Raw genomic sequence first — 16298 nt, 5'->3', positions numbered from 1 at the left:
GGGAGAGGATGACCTCCCTCAACCTGCTGGCCACACTCCTAACACACCCCAGGATCCCACTGGCTGCCTTGGCCACCAGGGCACACTGCTGGCTCATGGGCAGCTTGCTGTCCACCAGCACTCCCAGGCCCTTCCCCGCAGCGCTGCCTTCCAGCAGGTCAGCCCCAGCCTGTGCTGGTGCGTGGCGTTGTTCCTCCCCAGGTGCAGGACCCTGCAGATACGAGATATATATACACCAATAACTATACTATCTTGCCATACAATTTGAAGTAGATTTTTAACTCATGTAGAAAACCACATCTTTCTGGTACCTCCAATATTGAGATCTACCCTCTGATACTAAATTTAAGTAAATATTAAACCTTTTTTTAAAATCATAGCTGTAAATAAGTTTTTTTGTAAGCCAAATACAGTAGTCATCATCCAAAATTAAATCCTGTCTCTAATGGTATCCTAAAGATACCTGTGTAGATATTACTACAACCTCCCACATTTGCAGTGACGAACAAACATAATGTCAGCATATGGACACCACAGGCATGTCCTGCATGTTTAATATAATTCAGATAGAAACTTAGTAGAGGCAGAGGCAGTGAGTAGCTCCGACTTCATTAAGACATTGCTGTTTGTAGAGTTGTGTAATGAGAGAAAGCAAGAAATAAACAAATACTTCAGACATAAACAAAATGCAATTATAAACATGAATATGTGCAACCAAATATAAGCCCTTCCCCCTCAAGCGCCATACTCAATTTGTAATAGGATCAATGTCTGTTGTTCATCACTTGAAAAAACAAAGGAAATCACTCATTCATATTTTATAAATACATTAATAGGTAGCTTTATTAAAAGACAACCCTTCTTGAAAAAAAATCTTTGAAGTTTCCTTGACTTGTGTTTTAGGAGATACATATATATATATATTTGCCTTATCCTATAAGCCCTAAATATGACTCACTTCCTAGGTCTCAATATATATTTATGCAATTGTCACTTCCTTATTTAACATTCAATCTTCTATTCTGGACAGCATCGAGCTAAGCAGAGGTGATACTGCACTGTTACGATGCAGTACGAGTAACAGCCTGAGTGTTTAAAGGCACCAGACGGAAGGACAGATGAGGCTTTAAAAGAGTGGTGTATGTGCAGCAAGCCACAGTAAATGGAGTGGCTGTAAACCCAAGGAAGGACCCTGACAAAGGCAGACACAGGCAGGGGTGGGGTGGGGTGCTGACTGCACCCAGGCCACAGCACAGTCAAGGCGACAGCACAGGGGCCACAAAGGCACCGCTGAGCTTAACCCGGCCTGAGCACAGTCTGCAGAAATCACAGAGAATCGTCACCCATCAGGGAGAAAACAAAATGTGTGTCGACAACTTGAAAGTCAGTGCTCCATTGTCTGTCATACCTCAACAATGAGTCCTAGCTGGACTGCTGGGACACCTCAGGAAAGAAGTCAGCTTGAGAGAATGAGTCTAATACCATGAGTGAATGAAATCTACAAAGAAATACATGTGAACAAAATTTTTGTTTAAAATTGTTAAAAATCACCTTCCCCTCCTACAGTCTTGAACTGAGCTTTTCTATCATGAGAAAGAGTATGAAATGCAATTATTTAACATCTACTTCTGTTGTCAGTACTGGAAGTGATCATCTGAGCACTACACAGATACGGAACAGGCCATTTGACATATCCAGTTCATTTCTGGGCTTTCAGTTTTGCTGGATTCCGTTTTGAATAACATGTCAACAAAGTCTAGTTTGATTCACTTCTGAGCTCAAGTGATATTTTAACTTAGGCTTGCCAAAGAGAATTGCAAAGGTGAAGAAAACCACCAATTTTGTTCCGGGCTCGAAGCACCACTAAACTTGCTTTGTAGACAAAACAAAAATCAGCTAAAGGACTTGAGTTTCAAATTTAGTCTTTCACTCTTCAAACAACTAGAGGGAAGAAATGCCCCCGAAAGCATAATCAGTCACAGCAAGTTGTGCACTGGGGACGCACACAGACTGTTTGCAACCAACTCCTGCGAGGTACACAGCTCTCAACATCACCGTAACAGGCTCCAAAGGGAGCAGTGTCTTAACTGTTCGAAAAGGTCTAGCACAGTCCTAATAGAAAGGATTTTTAAAGGAGCCAGGGGGGTGGGGGGGGAGGGGAGGAGGGGAGGGAATCTTGTAGAAGTTTAGAACACACCAGGATTGTGGAAACTTCCACAGAGGAAAACAAAATGGCTGACCGCGGTCTAATGTAACCAGACCTCTTTGAAACTACTGCAAAAAGTTCAGGTAAAATGGTAGCTACATCATACTGGTGGCATCCAATATAACAATCCTGATAAGGATTTGTATCATTTTTAAAAGATTCGGGAGGAAAATTAATCTGCAAAAAGTCTGAATTTTCACTACTTCTACTGATTATTTTTCTTTATATTCCTCACCTTTCCAATGTAACTTTTCTACTGCTCCAAGGTTTCTGTACCAACAAAGCATAGATGGTCTACCTGTTGGCAACACTGCATGTGTTGCATAGAACTACTCCTCAAGATTTACACTAAATGAAGTGGCTGCACAGTTTCAGACACTGCCAGAAACAATGGCACGGCCAAGGAGGGTGAAGCTACCTGGACGGAACACAGAGCTGGAGGGGACGCGAGAGCACAGCACGCAGCTGCTTGAGTTACAAAAGCCAGAAGGAGTGGGAACCAGCTGGAAAAGAGATTTGGATAAGGGCAGACAGAAGGTGGAAAGGTACGCACTGGAAGAACAGAGATGGAAATAAGAAGAAAAGACCTCTGAAAAGCAGGAATCAGGAGTAAGAATGGAGAAAGATGCAGGTGAGGAAAGAGACGTGGGGGAGGGAGGGAGGCGGGATGGATGACAGCACACACAGAGGAGGCCAGTGACAGACTGGTCTGTAACCATGGGAATACTGTCTCCTCCAGACCTCAGAAAAGAACAACAAAATCTACATTGCTCTTTTGCCCGAAAAAAAAACTTAATCCAAAGGGCAGAGTTTATGCCTCATTCTTTCTGCTATTGATTAACTGAGTGAACCTTGTAACAGCTACCAATCACTGTGAGCTTTAACATAAAAGATACGTACTGACCATGTAAAATTCCAAGTCCTGTTGCAAATCACACATGAGAAAATTTCCACTTCTATTTTTTTTAAAAATACATTTGCATCTTAAATTAAAGGATCTATTAAGAGATTAAACACTGCAAAATCAAAATTCTCACATGAAAAACACTAGAATCAAAACTGCATGGATGTGTTTAACCCATTCCATCATGTCTGTACATTATTGTATGCTTTTTAATGAAATAACTACACCTATTTCTAAACAGGTATTCTTCACTAAATGCTCCAGACAGATACAACCTTGGACAGAATAGGAATTTTGTAATTTCTACTGCTGCATGTCCTTGCAGACACTTGAAGATGTAAAAAGAATGCAGCAAAGAACACACTAAGGTATAGTAAATCTCATGTTTTAAGAAAAGAGCACACCTACCAGAAGAAATTGATTCCTTCCTTTACTCAGTCATAGAGTTCCTGTGTGATGGCATGCTAACCACAAAATCCAATTTTTCATGAGCAGTAGCTAATAAACCATTTCAAAAGGAAGCTGCAAAAGTGATGAGCTACTATGTCTGCAGTTTAAGTCAGCTAAACTGTGGTTCAAAGCGCTACAAGAGAATACTGACATTTGAAATGCAAGTCATTGGCATCTCATATTGGGCACTTTAAATCAACGAAATATTTCACCCTTTATAGCTTTTGAGCTTAAAGTTCCCCAGCTGTAAAATGCAGATAATAAAATGAACTAAGTCACACGATTATTGTGATGTTAAATTAATTTTTATGAAGTTTATAGATGCAATGATGAAAGTATTACAAAAACATCTAGAAGGAATTTTCTTTCTTTTTGATGCCTGGTTTGAATAATGAATGGTATGACTACACATTAAATGCCCTGATAAAGGAATACTGAATAAGTGAATCTTGTTAATGGAATAAGGCCCTATGGGAAAAATACACATCTGTTCATAAAATTAGTTTACATACTAACATAACAAGGGTGAATTAGTTAAACTGACCCCTTAGTTTTGACAGACTAATTTTTCAATACTTGATTTTGTAACCTCGTTCTTGTTTCTTGGTCAGTTTAAGAATAATCTAATGACCCACTAAGATATCACCTGTTCAATTTCAGTCTTCTCTAGACAACGAAAAGTACAAAACAACTTGATGCTCTGCACACAAGTCAAAATACATGAACTGTCTGAAAATCTCTCAGGTTGACATTTTACAAGTACCTGTATGTGAAACACTGCATAAAGGTGCATCTGATTTGTTTTTATCACTATGATAGGTTCTTCATGAAAAGGCCTACTTACAGAAACAACTGGAATAAGAATACAAATAAACTCGAAGTATAGCATGGGGTCCTCAAACTACGAGGCCCCCTAGGATACGGCCCCCCAGGGTCCTCAATCCGGCCCCCGGTATTTACAGACCCCCCCCTCCCCCCCGCCGGGGTTGGGGGGGGAAACCAAGCAGCAGCAGATGGCTGCCTGCCACTGCATCCGCGCGCCGGCCCCCTGGTTAAAAAGTTTGAGGACCCCTGGTATAGCACCTCAATGAAAATGTAAGACTAACATCTTACAACTGCTAAACTGTGCTACATTTGCCAAAAGAAGTATTCTAGGACTAGCACTAGAAATTTTACTATAGAGAAATAGTTTCAAATACTGTCAACTTTGTAGTCCAAATACCACAAAATGCCCTCCCCCTGCCCCTATTTTTTAACATTCAACCTTAAAAACTAACTTTCCAGGGTTTACATATCTCATCTAGGTCACTGAATTAAAAAATTTTGTACCTAAATAGTCTAAACTGCTCCCCAGAAATTCTACTGTCCCCTGCAGAGAGCTCAGCATATTTATTCAGACACTTCCACGACAAGCACGACACTAGGAAAGCTTAACTAATTAATGCCTTTTCAGTCTTGATTTAATTTTAAAGGACAGATTTGATATCTTTGCTTCAAATTAATTTTTTCCTCATGTTTAAGCATTTTTAGCAACTGGAATGGGTTAAAATACAGGAACACAGTGATTTAAATCTGAATGTACAATCTGAAGTGTAAGTTTTCCTGAAGATTGATTTTAAAAAGTACTTATACACCTAAATATGCAGACAGGTATGTACTGGAGTTTCTAGAAGCATACAGGAGCCTAATTCACAAAAGCTCTCCACTGTCACAGGACAGAAGAAGATATCACCACCCCATCAATAAATATCTTTTCCTGTAATACAAGAGACCGCATTTTCTTTGCCCAGCAAAAGCCAGTAGCTATTTGAAAGATGACTGTGGATTACCATATCCGAGCTTTATAAGAAGTAAACACTGGCTTCCCTAAGGCACCTAAGAAAGACACACTGATAATGTTAAAAATACCACCAAGAAATTTCTAACAATCACAAGCAGGATGATTTTTCCCATCCTACATGCCCTCCAGCATCTTTTTCTTTAGCACTCTGATGATAACAATAAAACTTCTTTAAAAATGCATAGTGAACTTACTCCTATTATATTTTTATGCAAATTACTTCTATAAAAACTAATGTGACTCCTATGTTCAATACTATTAGAAAGTTACTGCAACAGAAACCAAATATTGTAAACCATTACAAACATCAAAAGAGCCCTGATTTTAGTTTTCCTTTTCATTTATGCAATGTAATATATTTAACACTATTAAAGAGAATGTATTCTGGCTAGCAGTCTGCTTTTTCCAATTGCTGTATCTCTAAAACAAACTGATAAAAGATTGAACGCATAAGTAGTCAGATACTACTACTTCTTCATACTTGAAAGTTGTTAGACATGAAGCTGAAAGACCAACAGCACTTTTACTTACAAACAAAAGTAACAAGAATTGCCCAGATCTTTCCTAGAATCTTGGAAGACAAACACAGGATACGGATTTCAGTATAACAGTGTTAAAATTGAAGTATGAAACTTTTTAATACTAAATGTTTTCTGAAGTATTAGTGAACACTTCACATACATTTTTCACGATTATAATACCAATGAAATGATACACAAATAATCCAAGAAATCTACTATTCCAAATGAACCCACATTAGACCGCATCTAATCCTTTCAGCCAAATATGGTTGAAATTTTAATTTCTTTTCACCATTAATATTTTTATTCACATTTAGTAGACATTATTCTTGGTCTGACAAAGTTAAATGTCACCCTTACCAGGAAAAAAAAAAAAAAAGAAAAAAGAAAAAAAAAAAGCACATTCACTAAACACACTTTACATTCTTTTTATTATCACTATTTAGATACTTCCCATTGGTTGCATCTGTTAAGTACTTTCTGTTAAATGTAACATACGGGCATATTGCAACCCAGTGATGGCTAGGAAATGTAACGTAGGAAAGATATATTTATTTTCCACTTCTCTTGTCTCCTCAGTATCAATTGTAATTTTGTGTTCTGGTACTTTCCACATCTCCTTTCCTGGGTGCTGTAACATTAATTCCTCAAAACAGCATTTTCATCACCAGCAGCATGACTACACCTTGTAAACAGTCTCATCATTGTGAGTCTTCTCCAAAACCCACCTCATTCCATAAACTTCTATCTACCAATCAGCAAATGTGCCCTCTTTTTTCTACCAGTACAGAGTTCTCTGTGGAAATGACAGCTCTCAAAACTGCTCTGGACAAATTCAGACAAGAACATGCATGCCCTAAGTTCTACTAGTTTTTTCATGATTCAGTGGAGACCGCTTTCCACAAAAACTTTTTATACCACTAAGCTCCACAGAACAAATCCAACATAGAGTCTCAGTACATGTGTGATACTTAAGATTAAAACAATGAGCCCTCAACAGGTCACGTACAGTTCATTTGGTATTTTTAGCTGTTACACATGGCTTCTATTACTCAAGACTAATTTATTTAATGTCAGTAACTGAAAGGCAGTAAGTATTTTCTCACTGTTTTTTAATTACATTAAAGAAATCTTTCTAGTCCTCACTGGATGTTTATCCAAGTTTAAGAAAATTATTTTTCTCTTTAAGAAATACAAACAAAACAATTCAGAATAATTATTTGGATCTGAAATAAACATTAAGCTTTAGTAGCTATGATAATAGCTGATTTAGCAAATATTAAATAGAATCAATATCTTACTTCTCAGTGACAAATAACGATTTTTGAAAGGGTCTCCCTCACAAGCTAAAAGCAGACTCTTGACTGACAGACAAAAAAAAAGAATGAACCAGGCAAGTAAAGAAAAGAACACAGTGCCAGAGTAAATGCTTTCTAATGTTCACTGAGACATAAGGTGTTTCCTTACAATCAAAGAGCAGTCATGGAGAAAGCAAAAGAGGAAGACTGTCAACATGAGTGTGTAGTGAAGTTCAACAAGCTCACAGTCTATGCCATGCAAAAAGCAAAGTGGACAGAGAAAAGTATGAAAAATTATAGCCAAAGCTAGTATCACTGCACTATTTAAACAGACTGTGCAAATTTTATTAAGCATTTATGAAAAATGAAGTTACCCATGCACATAAACACCTATACCACAAAAAGATAAGAGAATAAAATAAAAATCCCAACCTCCTCTCACAAGTTGTCCTTTTAAAGAACAGGTTCTTCCCAGAAAACTTTCCCTCTTGTAATTCTCCCTGTATTCATTTTATTTGCCACATTTTCATTGTTGTCTCTTCTCCCTCTAAGGTTTCCTAATTCTTACTCTTTTTGTTTGGGTTTTGGTTTTGTTGTGGGGTTTGGGGGCGGGGGGGGGGGTGGGGCGGGGAGGAGGGTCTTTATTCCTTCCTACTGCTGTTGAAGGCATGTTGCAAAGAACAGAAGGCACATAACACCCCAGCAAGTTCATGCAACAAATAGGGCTCTGGGTACAGAGCTTACATACATACATACATTTGAGTAGCATCTTTCTGATGTGTGCTACCTCTAAACCACAAAACAAGTTTACACACAGGCTGTCAAACTGGGTGGACACTTAAGATGACAAACTATGTATTCATACAGCTCTCAACTTGGCTGATAACAACATATCCTACAGTGACAAAAATAGACACACCCAAATTCTGTACTAAGTATCTGTCTGTCACCTATTGCTGAGTATGGTGACACCACTACAATATAAGTGATGAGCTCCTTTCTCCATGCTGATCTTTACCAGGCTACAGTCCCAGACAAGGACACCTTGTCATCTCTACCAAAACCACAATGAAGCTGTCACAGGTTCACATTCTAGAAGAAAACAGTAGAAGGAATCTTATTTCCAACATCACACAACCAATGTAAGGCACACCAGAACTTAAAGCAAAGATGAAATGATGTGTGGAAATCAGGCCACATAAAACAACTGTCCATAAAGGCTGGTAGAACTGCCCAAGGGACACAAATAAAAGAAGTAAGCTTAAATTAATTAATTAAATAAATTCCTACGCCGATGGAATGCAGAATACTGCTTTTATTCAGTGTACCTGCTCTTCTTTACAGGTGTCAGAAGTTTATGAATACACTTGGTATGAGCTGTGCCACAGGCATCATTTGCCTTCTTCAGAAAAGAGCGCAAGTGCACTCAGTTGGTACAGAGGCAAAGTAGCTTGAACCAACCACCTTTTTTCTCCCCTCTTTGAGTGCCTGTACTGAAAAAAATACATTTGACATGTTTAGAGATCAGGTATTTTCTAACTGAAACAACACAGCTTCCATAAGTCAAACAGTAAAAAAAAATCCCATCAAGTGCTTTCTTCATTTACAGTATGTAAAAGCTAAAATTTACAGGTATACAAGCTAATTCTCATCTATATTGCAAAGCATTATATTGTGGTTTACAGAGTCTTTGGGAGATGAGTAAGATTTGGCAGAAAATTTTAGTTTCATTAATGATGTAAAATCACAAAAAAAACACGCTCTGTCTCAAAATTATTCCTAAGTAAGATACCTAACCATGGTTAGTCTATTTCAGAGAAATTCTAAATTAAACACATAATAGTTTAAGACACAAAACATACACATTGAACTCTAGCATGATTTCCTTACATTGTAAAGACTTCCCACATAAGCTTTACCTAAACACTAAGAATTAAAAACAAAAACAGTATGCTGGCACACAGCACCAAGCCAAATCTGTATATACACTCTGTACACGTATGCATACGTTGTTTTATATTAAAATTTATAAAATATGTACCCAAAACATCTGGATGTTTTCATTGTCAGAATTATCACATACCACCACCACCACAAAAAAAAGTGAAGAGAAAAACAGTAAACATGAGAAGCCAGAAGCGAGACAAACTATAGCAGTGAACAGCAGCCAATTTTATTGTTTCACTTTGGAAAAGCTCAAGAACCTGTTTATTTAGATACCATCTACTTTTCCAATGAAGTACTCTGCTATTAGCTATCAGTGGACATCTCCATTTCACATGAGTGTGAATGAATTTTTTTCCAAAACAATCAAAACTAAACATATTTACAATATTCATTTTTAATCTGATTACAATGAAGCATAGTTCATTTTTAGTTTGAAATTAGGTATTTTGTAATATTTACTTATTACATATTTATAATTTAGAGATTTTTCCGCACCTGTTACTATTCCAATTACCAGCTGGCATAGCTTAGCAGCTAACAATTTCCAAAACAATTAAATATGCTGACTAGAATACCAATTTCCAAAACTATTCCCACTTAGAATTTTATTATACTAATTACAATTATCAAAGTAAAATTAACAGTCTCCTATTATTTTGTTTATATTACAGTTTTGAAATTATTGTATGTTTATTTTAGAAGATGTGACACGCATTATACAAGGTTTAAAAATTTTTAAATGTTATTTTCATTTACTATTTTTAGTTTTCAGAAAAGCTACTCCATTATAAATCTCAAACTAATTTTTATTCTTATATCATACTCCTAGAATCAGTACTTCAGAAATGTTCCTCTTTTTATCTTTAGATTCATTATTTCAATTCACTTCACACACTTGAAAAATGAAGTGCATTTTATGCATAGAATTACTATATTTTTGCTGCACAGATATATTTCCAATGCTAATCCTGTTAGTTATTTTAAGCTCAGAAATATGGGATTTAGATTGCTAAAAGAAAAATAATCAAAAGCATTCTTTTCCTCTTATAAGACACATAGTCTTATCTGTTTTATAGCAATATGCAGTTGCTTAAATGAAGGATAACACAATGCCTTTCGTAACAAGAAAAGTTGCTTATACAAATCATTACTTCACATTAAATTTTAAGATAAAGAGCAAATCACCACCACTCTTCTGCATCTTAGGATATGCACTGTAGGAATAAACATATTCCCAGAAAAAATTCTGGAAAGCGATCAACATTTTGGAGTGTGGGAAAAAAGTTTACAACTGCTTGGCATACAGTTTTCCTCAAAATATGGTATATGTGCAAGATCTTATGTTCTCATAAGTATGTCCATTTGTTTTTAAAATATCTTACCTCCAGCAAGACTGCAATCCAATGATACAGATTGTTTCTACCTAGTGAACTATTTCAGCCATCGAAAACTACTTTATCTTGAATTAAAGAAACAATCAAAGGTATAGAACAGAAATCTGAAGCTAAGCTTGACCGGTACATAACAAGGTTCCTAATTAAAAGAAGAAATACAGGATACTAGGATATGTCCTTTTGATTAATCTTAAACATAGCAATGGGTTAAAGGGCATTGCAGTGATTTTATTTTTTTTTAACAGCCATATTTGTATTGCCTTGCAGTAAGAACAGTGTTTTAATATAACACTGAATAAGTTATCAAAACTTACAACAAAGTAGTGTGGTTTCAAAAATGTGAAACTTTGTTCAGATTTTTTTCCAAAACGTTTTTTGTTTGCTTCTAACAGATTCACTGGCAGGCCTCACCTCTCCTATGTATTATCATAACAAAGTAAAAGACCATCCATTTTTCTGCCAAGTACCTGCTTACTCTGTAAGCACAATGATTTGATTCAAAAATGCCAAGGAACCCAGCAGTGCTAAGATTACTTCCATTAAGACAGCAAAACTAAGGAAAAAAAGAAAAGACATCTGACTATAGCCTCAGAGAATATGCACCAAATAGCATTTCTTTAACATGCTCTAATAGATTCAGGCAGAGAAGAGAATTTGATTTGGAAATTAATTATCAGCTGTCACAAAACATGGACATCATTAAAATGAGAAAATATGACAAACAGGATACAACCTAATCCTTTTTAAGCTTAAGTCTGAAATAACACCATATTAATAGTCAGCAAATTATGTCAAGATAAAAGATCAAACGGAACATATTTTAAATAACGCCATACAATTAGAAACATAAAAAACCTAAGTTCATATGCAGTTCTATTGGCCATTTCCATCATTATACTTTCACTAACAGACAAAAAAGTTTGAAACATATTAAACAATTGTATTTTAAGAGAATACAGAATAAAATTCCATATATAAAACTCATTAAAAAAAAATAATACAACAGAAGTCCAACTCTGAAAACTGATAAGCTAGGAACATTGTATAGCAGGCAGAAACCCCAGTGGAAACACAAAAGTGGAATCTCACTACAAAAAAAGTATTGCCTCTTTATGACTTGGGGAATACCACATGCCAAATCCATTTAAACTGACTTTGCACAGGACTCCATCCTTGTCCTCATGTGAGGCATAATATTTCATTTAATTTTTAGGATGCATTCTGGATTAATACATCCTTATTCATATCACAGCACCTTGGTGCTGCAGACTGACATGAAACTGGGTAATGGACTGCTGTATTCCTCTCATTAATCACCATAATGCCCATTTCTGGAAATCTCTGAAACACAGATACATAGCTCTGGGTCAGCCTTCCATTCTTACCAAGTACATGTCAAAAAACCCATATATCAAATTAGTATCTACATACCAGACCTGAAACCAGCAATAAGGACAGTAGAATGCAATAGGTATCCAACAGCACACCATGCAGAAAATAAAACCTTTTGGCAGAGGATCTCTGAGGCCAAGGTGCTGTAAGAGAACAGATACTTAAGACCCAAGCAACTCCTCTCTGCAGAAAGTAAGGAAAGGCGCTTTCCTCACCCAGTTTGTACAGGCACCTTTCCCCAAACTTTCCCTCACACCTCAGCACTGTACAGAGAATTCTACTGTTTCAGCTTCCTTTAAGGACAGATTTTATGCAGAATGATTAGTGAAATCATCTACAAATGAGTCATGCATGTAGTATGTCTCAGCTTACATATTCTTTCAGTGAAGGACTAAAGGAGTACTTATGCGCAAAAGGCACTACTTCACGTAATTGCAAAGAAATGCAAAGGAAGCACAAGAGGAAGCAAGACTGTCAATCATGTGAGAAGGAAATGTTTGTTTTCTTTAAGATTAATTTCTCCCCCAGCTTCTTTTAAGGGAAGAAGAGGAGTATCATTTGGGATGGCAACCAAACGGAGGTATTCAAGCACCTCACTGCATCTAGGAAAACATGTATCTCAAATTGTACGTTCTATACCTGAGCAGGTAAAGGCAAAATAACTGGAATTTTTATCTTCTCATTTCAGTGTCCAAAAACATAGTTGATGAAGTGTTAGGTTCAAATTGCAACAAGTTGGTAAGAGGTAGGTGTCCAGGTGTTAAGGTGTCACCTAAATAAGCCATATTCCTAATGTACACCCTTTTGTCTTGCACAATCCAGACAACAAAAAAAGGATTCAAGAGTTCTGAGATCAGACAACTGATGCAGGTTATGTTAATTTAAATATTAAAAATGCTCTCGTTACTCCTTTCAAAAGAAACGGTTCTCAAGAACACCAGCAAAAATTAGGGGATGGAGAGAGAAAAAAAAAAAGGGGGGGGGGGGGGGGGGGGGGGGGGAAACATGTGTGTATGTGTGTCAAAAAAAAATAAAAATAAAAAGAAACCAAATCCATGCTATTTTATTTACTACCTGCCACTTTTAAACACAAATATACTAAATGTTGGGTATTAATGTTTTATCATAATAATCTCTGCCATCTCATCATCACACAGAATAGGAGCAGTGATACTTACTACACACCTGCAGTATTATCTCAAGTCCCAGAAACTACTACATTGCATTTATTTCTAATTGCAGTCACCAGGGGAAAAAAAAAAATGAAACATATCACAAAAACCAAGCAAACAAACAAAACCCACAAGAAAACACACTTGTAGCTGTAAGTTTCCTTTCTCTTGCACTAAAATTGCATAAATACAAGTTTAATTATATAACTAGTTAAATGGAGTTTGAGAGGTGAACTAAAAAATCCCCCAATTTTCCTAATTAAAATGTGACTAGTTTAAATAGAACTACATAAAATAAAATGTTATGGAAGCACCAGATCTGACAAGAAGCTTGTCCCTTCATTGGTTTGAAAGTAGATTCTAACAGTCAATCAGAGTAAGATGCTCCAGATACATTTGTTCATGAATCAGATCCTCCAAGACTCTAAAATGTCTGGTGCAGAAAGAGATGGAACTCGGGCAGTATCTGTTGAAAACTTACTTAGTATATTACTACCCAGAAACATCTTCACTAAATTCATTAGTCACTAATCACCATGTTAAATAAGCACTCTGGAAATGTGCCTAATAAAATTAGCTATGTCTCAACTTGTCCTACAGCCTTCAAAGTAAAGCTCTTTCGTCATTCGTTCAATATCACATCTATAATAATTATATAGCAGCGGTGACGTACATACTTGGTCATTAAGAGCACTTTAATAACAAGGATGTTTCAAACATCAAAATTATTTAGGAAGAAAACCATTCCCCTTTGCCCTAGAACATGTCACAAAATCAAATATCTGAGGCTGTGGTAGTATGATAATTTATCTAGTTAGCACATTTTAAGAAGTTTCCATCTCTCTACCAAGATGCAGTAAATGTTCAGATACATGTGCCTGGATACAGCAGTGAAAACAAGAATGGTTTAGCTCTGCAAGTCATCCAGTTTATTATGCTAGCTTCTTCTTTTTCCTCACTTAACCCTGTTTTAATAGATAATAAAGATCACCAACTGGAGTGAGATGTCTATAAAACTCTCTTAGTATTCACTTCAATTAATGGCTTTTTTCAAAAAAGAAAAACACTTTTTAGCATAAAGAAAATGAAAAGTCTAAGATGCTAGAAAGATGATTTTTAAACTGTTTACCTAACGTACACATTGTTAGTTATATTTATAATTACATATATAAATATAAATATATATTTATATATTATATATAAACATAAATAATTATAATTATTTATAGTTATAATGCTATGTTCATCTTGCTCACCTAACAATGTCGTATTTAATTAAACTTTTGTGTGCATTGTGAAATATAACCATATAATCAGCATTATATTTCTACATGAAAATTCTGATTTTTTTCTAAATAAAATTTTAAAAGCCATAACAATTATTACTTGCATTTATGTTTCCCAGACTAAGACTTCAGTATCTGTTGAAGTTGATTTGAAATTGCTCCCATTTCGCAAGAGAGTGATAGTGCTAAAGACTGAATGATTTAATCAAATCCTGTAACTAGGGGCAGATCTGGAGCTAGAACATAATACATGAGCCAAAATATCTGTGTAAAAAAATAAATGCAAAAGCTACATTATACCAAGTACATAATTTTTCATTATCTGTTCCGCCATTTTTATCTGCGTGCAGCACTTAAAGGAATTCTACTGTTATCTGCATTTTAAATATTACAGTTTAAACAGTGGCAAATTAATCTTAAAAAAAAAATTGGTAATAAAGAAAGACCAGCATTATCCAATGCATTTGAAACAAAAGTAAAGATGGATGCAACTGCCTAAGGTCATTCAGCAAGCCAAGGGCAGAGCTAGAGCTAGAACTCAAAATCATTTAATCCTAGCCTCATGTTTTAACACTGGTAAATGCTGCCTGTCCCAGGCTGTTAGTGGGAATTGTATTTACGCTCTGACAGTAAAGTAGACTCTTTGAATGTGTGATGCCCAAAGGAGCTGAAAAACAAGAAGCCATATGTCTGAAGTCTTTCTGAATATGCCTCAAGAGCATCAGAAACAGGAAAGCACATTTAAAAAAAAAAATAAAAATTGCCACACATGAATATCCATTTTAGGATTCCTGATACATTCTGAAAGAAAAACTAAATGAAAATTTAAATGTCAACACAAAAATCAAAGACCTATCATAACAGATTAACATTAACATGGTGTACAGTAAAAGGTTATGGTACACATGCTTCCAAAGGATTGAAAAGGCTCATGTTAACACTGCAGCTGTAAAAGAAAACTCTCCTTGTCACAACATACAGAATGAATGAATTCTAATAGAGACCCAAATCTACTTTTTCTTAATTATCACAGCACAGCTTCTCAGTACACTTAACTTACAATACACATACTCATGTCTGTAAAGTTCTATGAGCTCTTCACAACTGATTTAATCCCACATTAAAACCAAAACCGATGTAAAAAGAAATGACAGAAAGACTCAAAAATTTTGCATGAGTCTGTCCCCCCCCCCCCCAAAAAAAAAAAAAGTGGTAAAAAACCCAACCAAAACACTGAAAGGGTGCATCAGCTAATCCAGTAAAAAAAGTAATAGCATGTTTTGCCACAAAGTCGGGACATTACCTCTCTGCTTGTGAACTTAGAGAACACCTCCCATAGGGTACAACAACTAAGAAGTTTAAACAACCATCTGAAAGTGCATAAGGAATATTAATACCACAGCTCATCTCTCTTTCATCATGAGTTCACGTATTTTCTCAGTATTTACAAGTAGGTGCTCCTTTAGTTAAAACTAGAAAAAGATCAACAAATTAAATCCTTTCAAGGAAATGTATGAAGTTACATTGCCCTCTGCTGATGAACAGCTAAAATTGGGCATAAAATCAGAGCTGGTGCTCCAATAAACACTTCGAATAACATATAGCACTGAAATTCAAATATTAGTTTTGCTACGAAATAATTCCAACAGATCCCAAATGTAATTTCTGTTTTTCAAAGGACTGTCAGCAATCACAGCAATATAAAAGAGATCTAAAGAAGATAAAACATGCACTTCTAGGTTTTTCTGCTCCAAGAGTTGAAAATGAACTTTGCTAATTTCATTTTATTCTAAGATAAATTTACCTGGATGATCTCCCTTTGAATTACTTACCATATGAAAATGTTTCTTCAACCAAGCTGCATAGTATGAACACCATCTTTTCCTTG

At 35.9% G+C, this 16298-nt stretch overlaps 1 protein-coding gene across 11 annotated transcripts in view; it reads right to left on the bottom strand.

Annotated features, from left to right (window-relative positions):
* Nucleotides 1–16298, bottom strand: part of KDM4C (lysine demethylase 4C) — a 308684-nt gene that overhangs the window by 173013 nt on the left and 119373 nt on the right. The window contains exons 9-10 of one of the 11 annotated variants that reach the window (XM_080372293.1): nucleotides 16243–16294; nucleotides 8721–12095 (exon numbers count right to left, since the gene is read on the bottom strand). The exons of 9 other annotated variants lie outside the window; for them this stretch is intronic. In XM_080372293.1, the coding sequence (XP_080228419.1) occupies nucleotides 11977–12095; nucleotides 16243–16294 (171 nt within the window). In that variant the 3' untranslated portion in view covers nucleotides 8721–11976. One more of the 11 variants, XM_080372294.1, reaches the window with a different exon arrangement.

The sequence above is a fragment of the Falco punctatus genome (genome assembly GCF_963210335.1).
Source record: "Falco punctatus genome assembly, chromosome: Z".
NCBI classification, from domain to species: domain Eukaryota; kingdom Metazoa; phylum Chordata; class Aves; order Falconiformes; family Falconidae; genus Falco; species Falco punctatus.
Note: the sequence above shows the minus strand (reverse complement) of the source record. Positions and strands in the feature narration are given on the sequence as shown.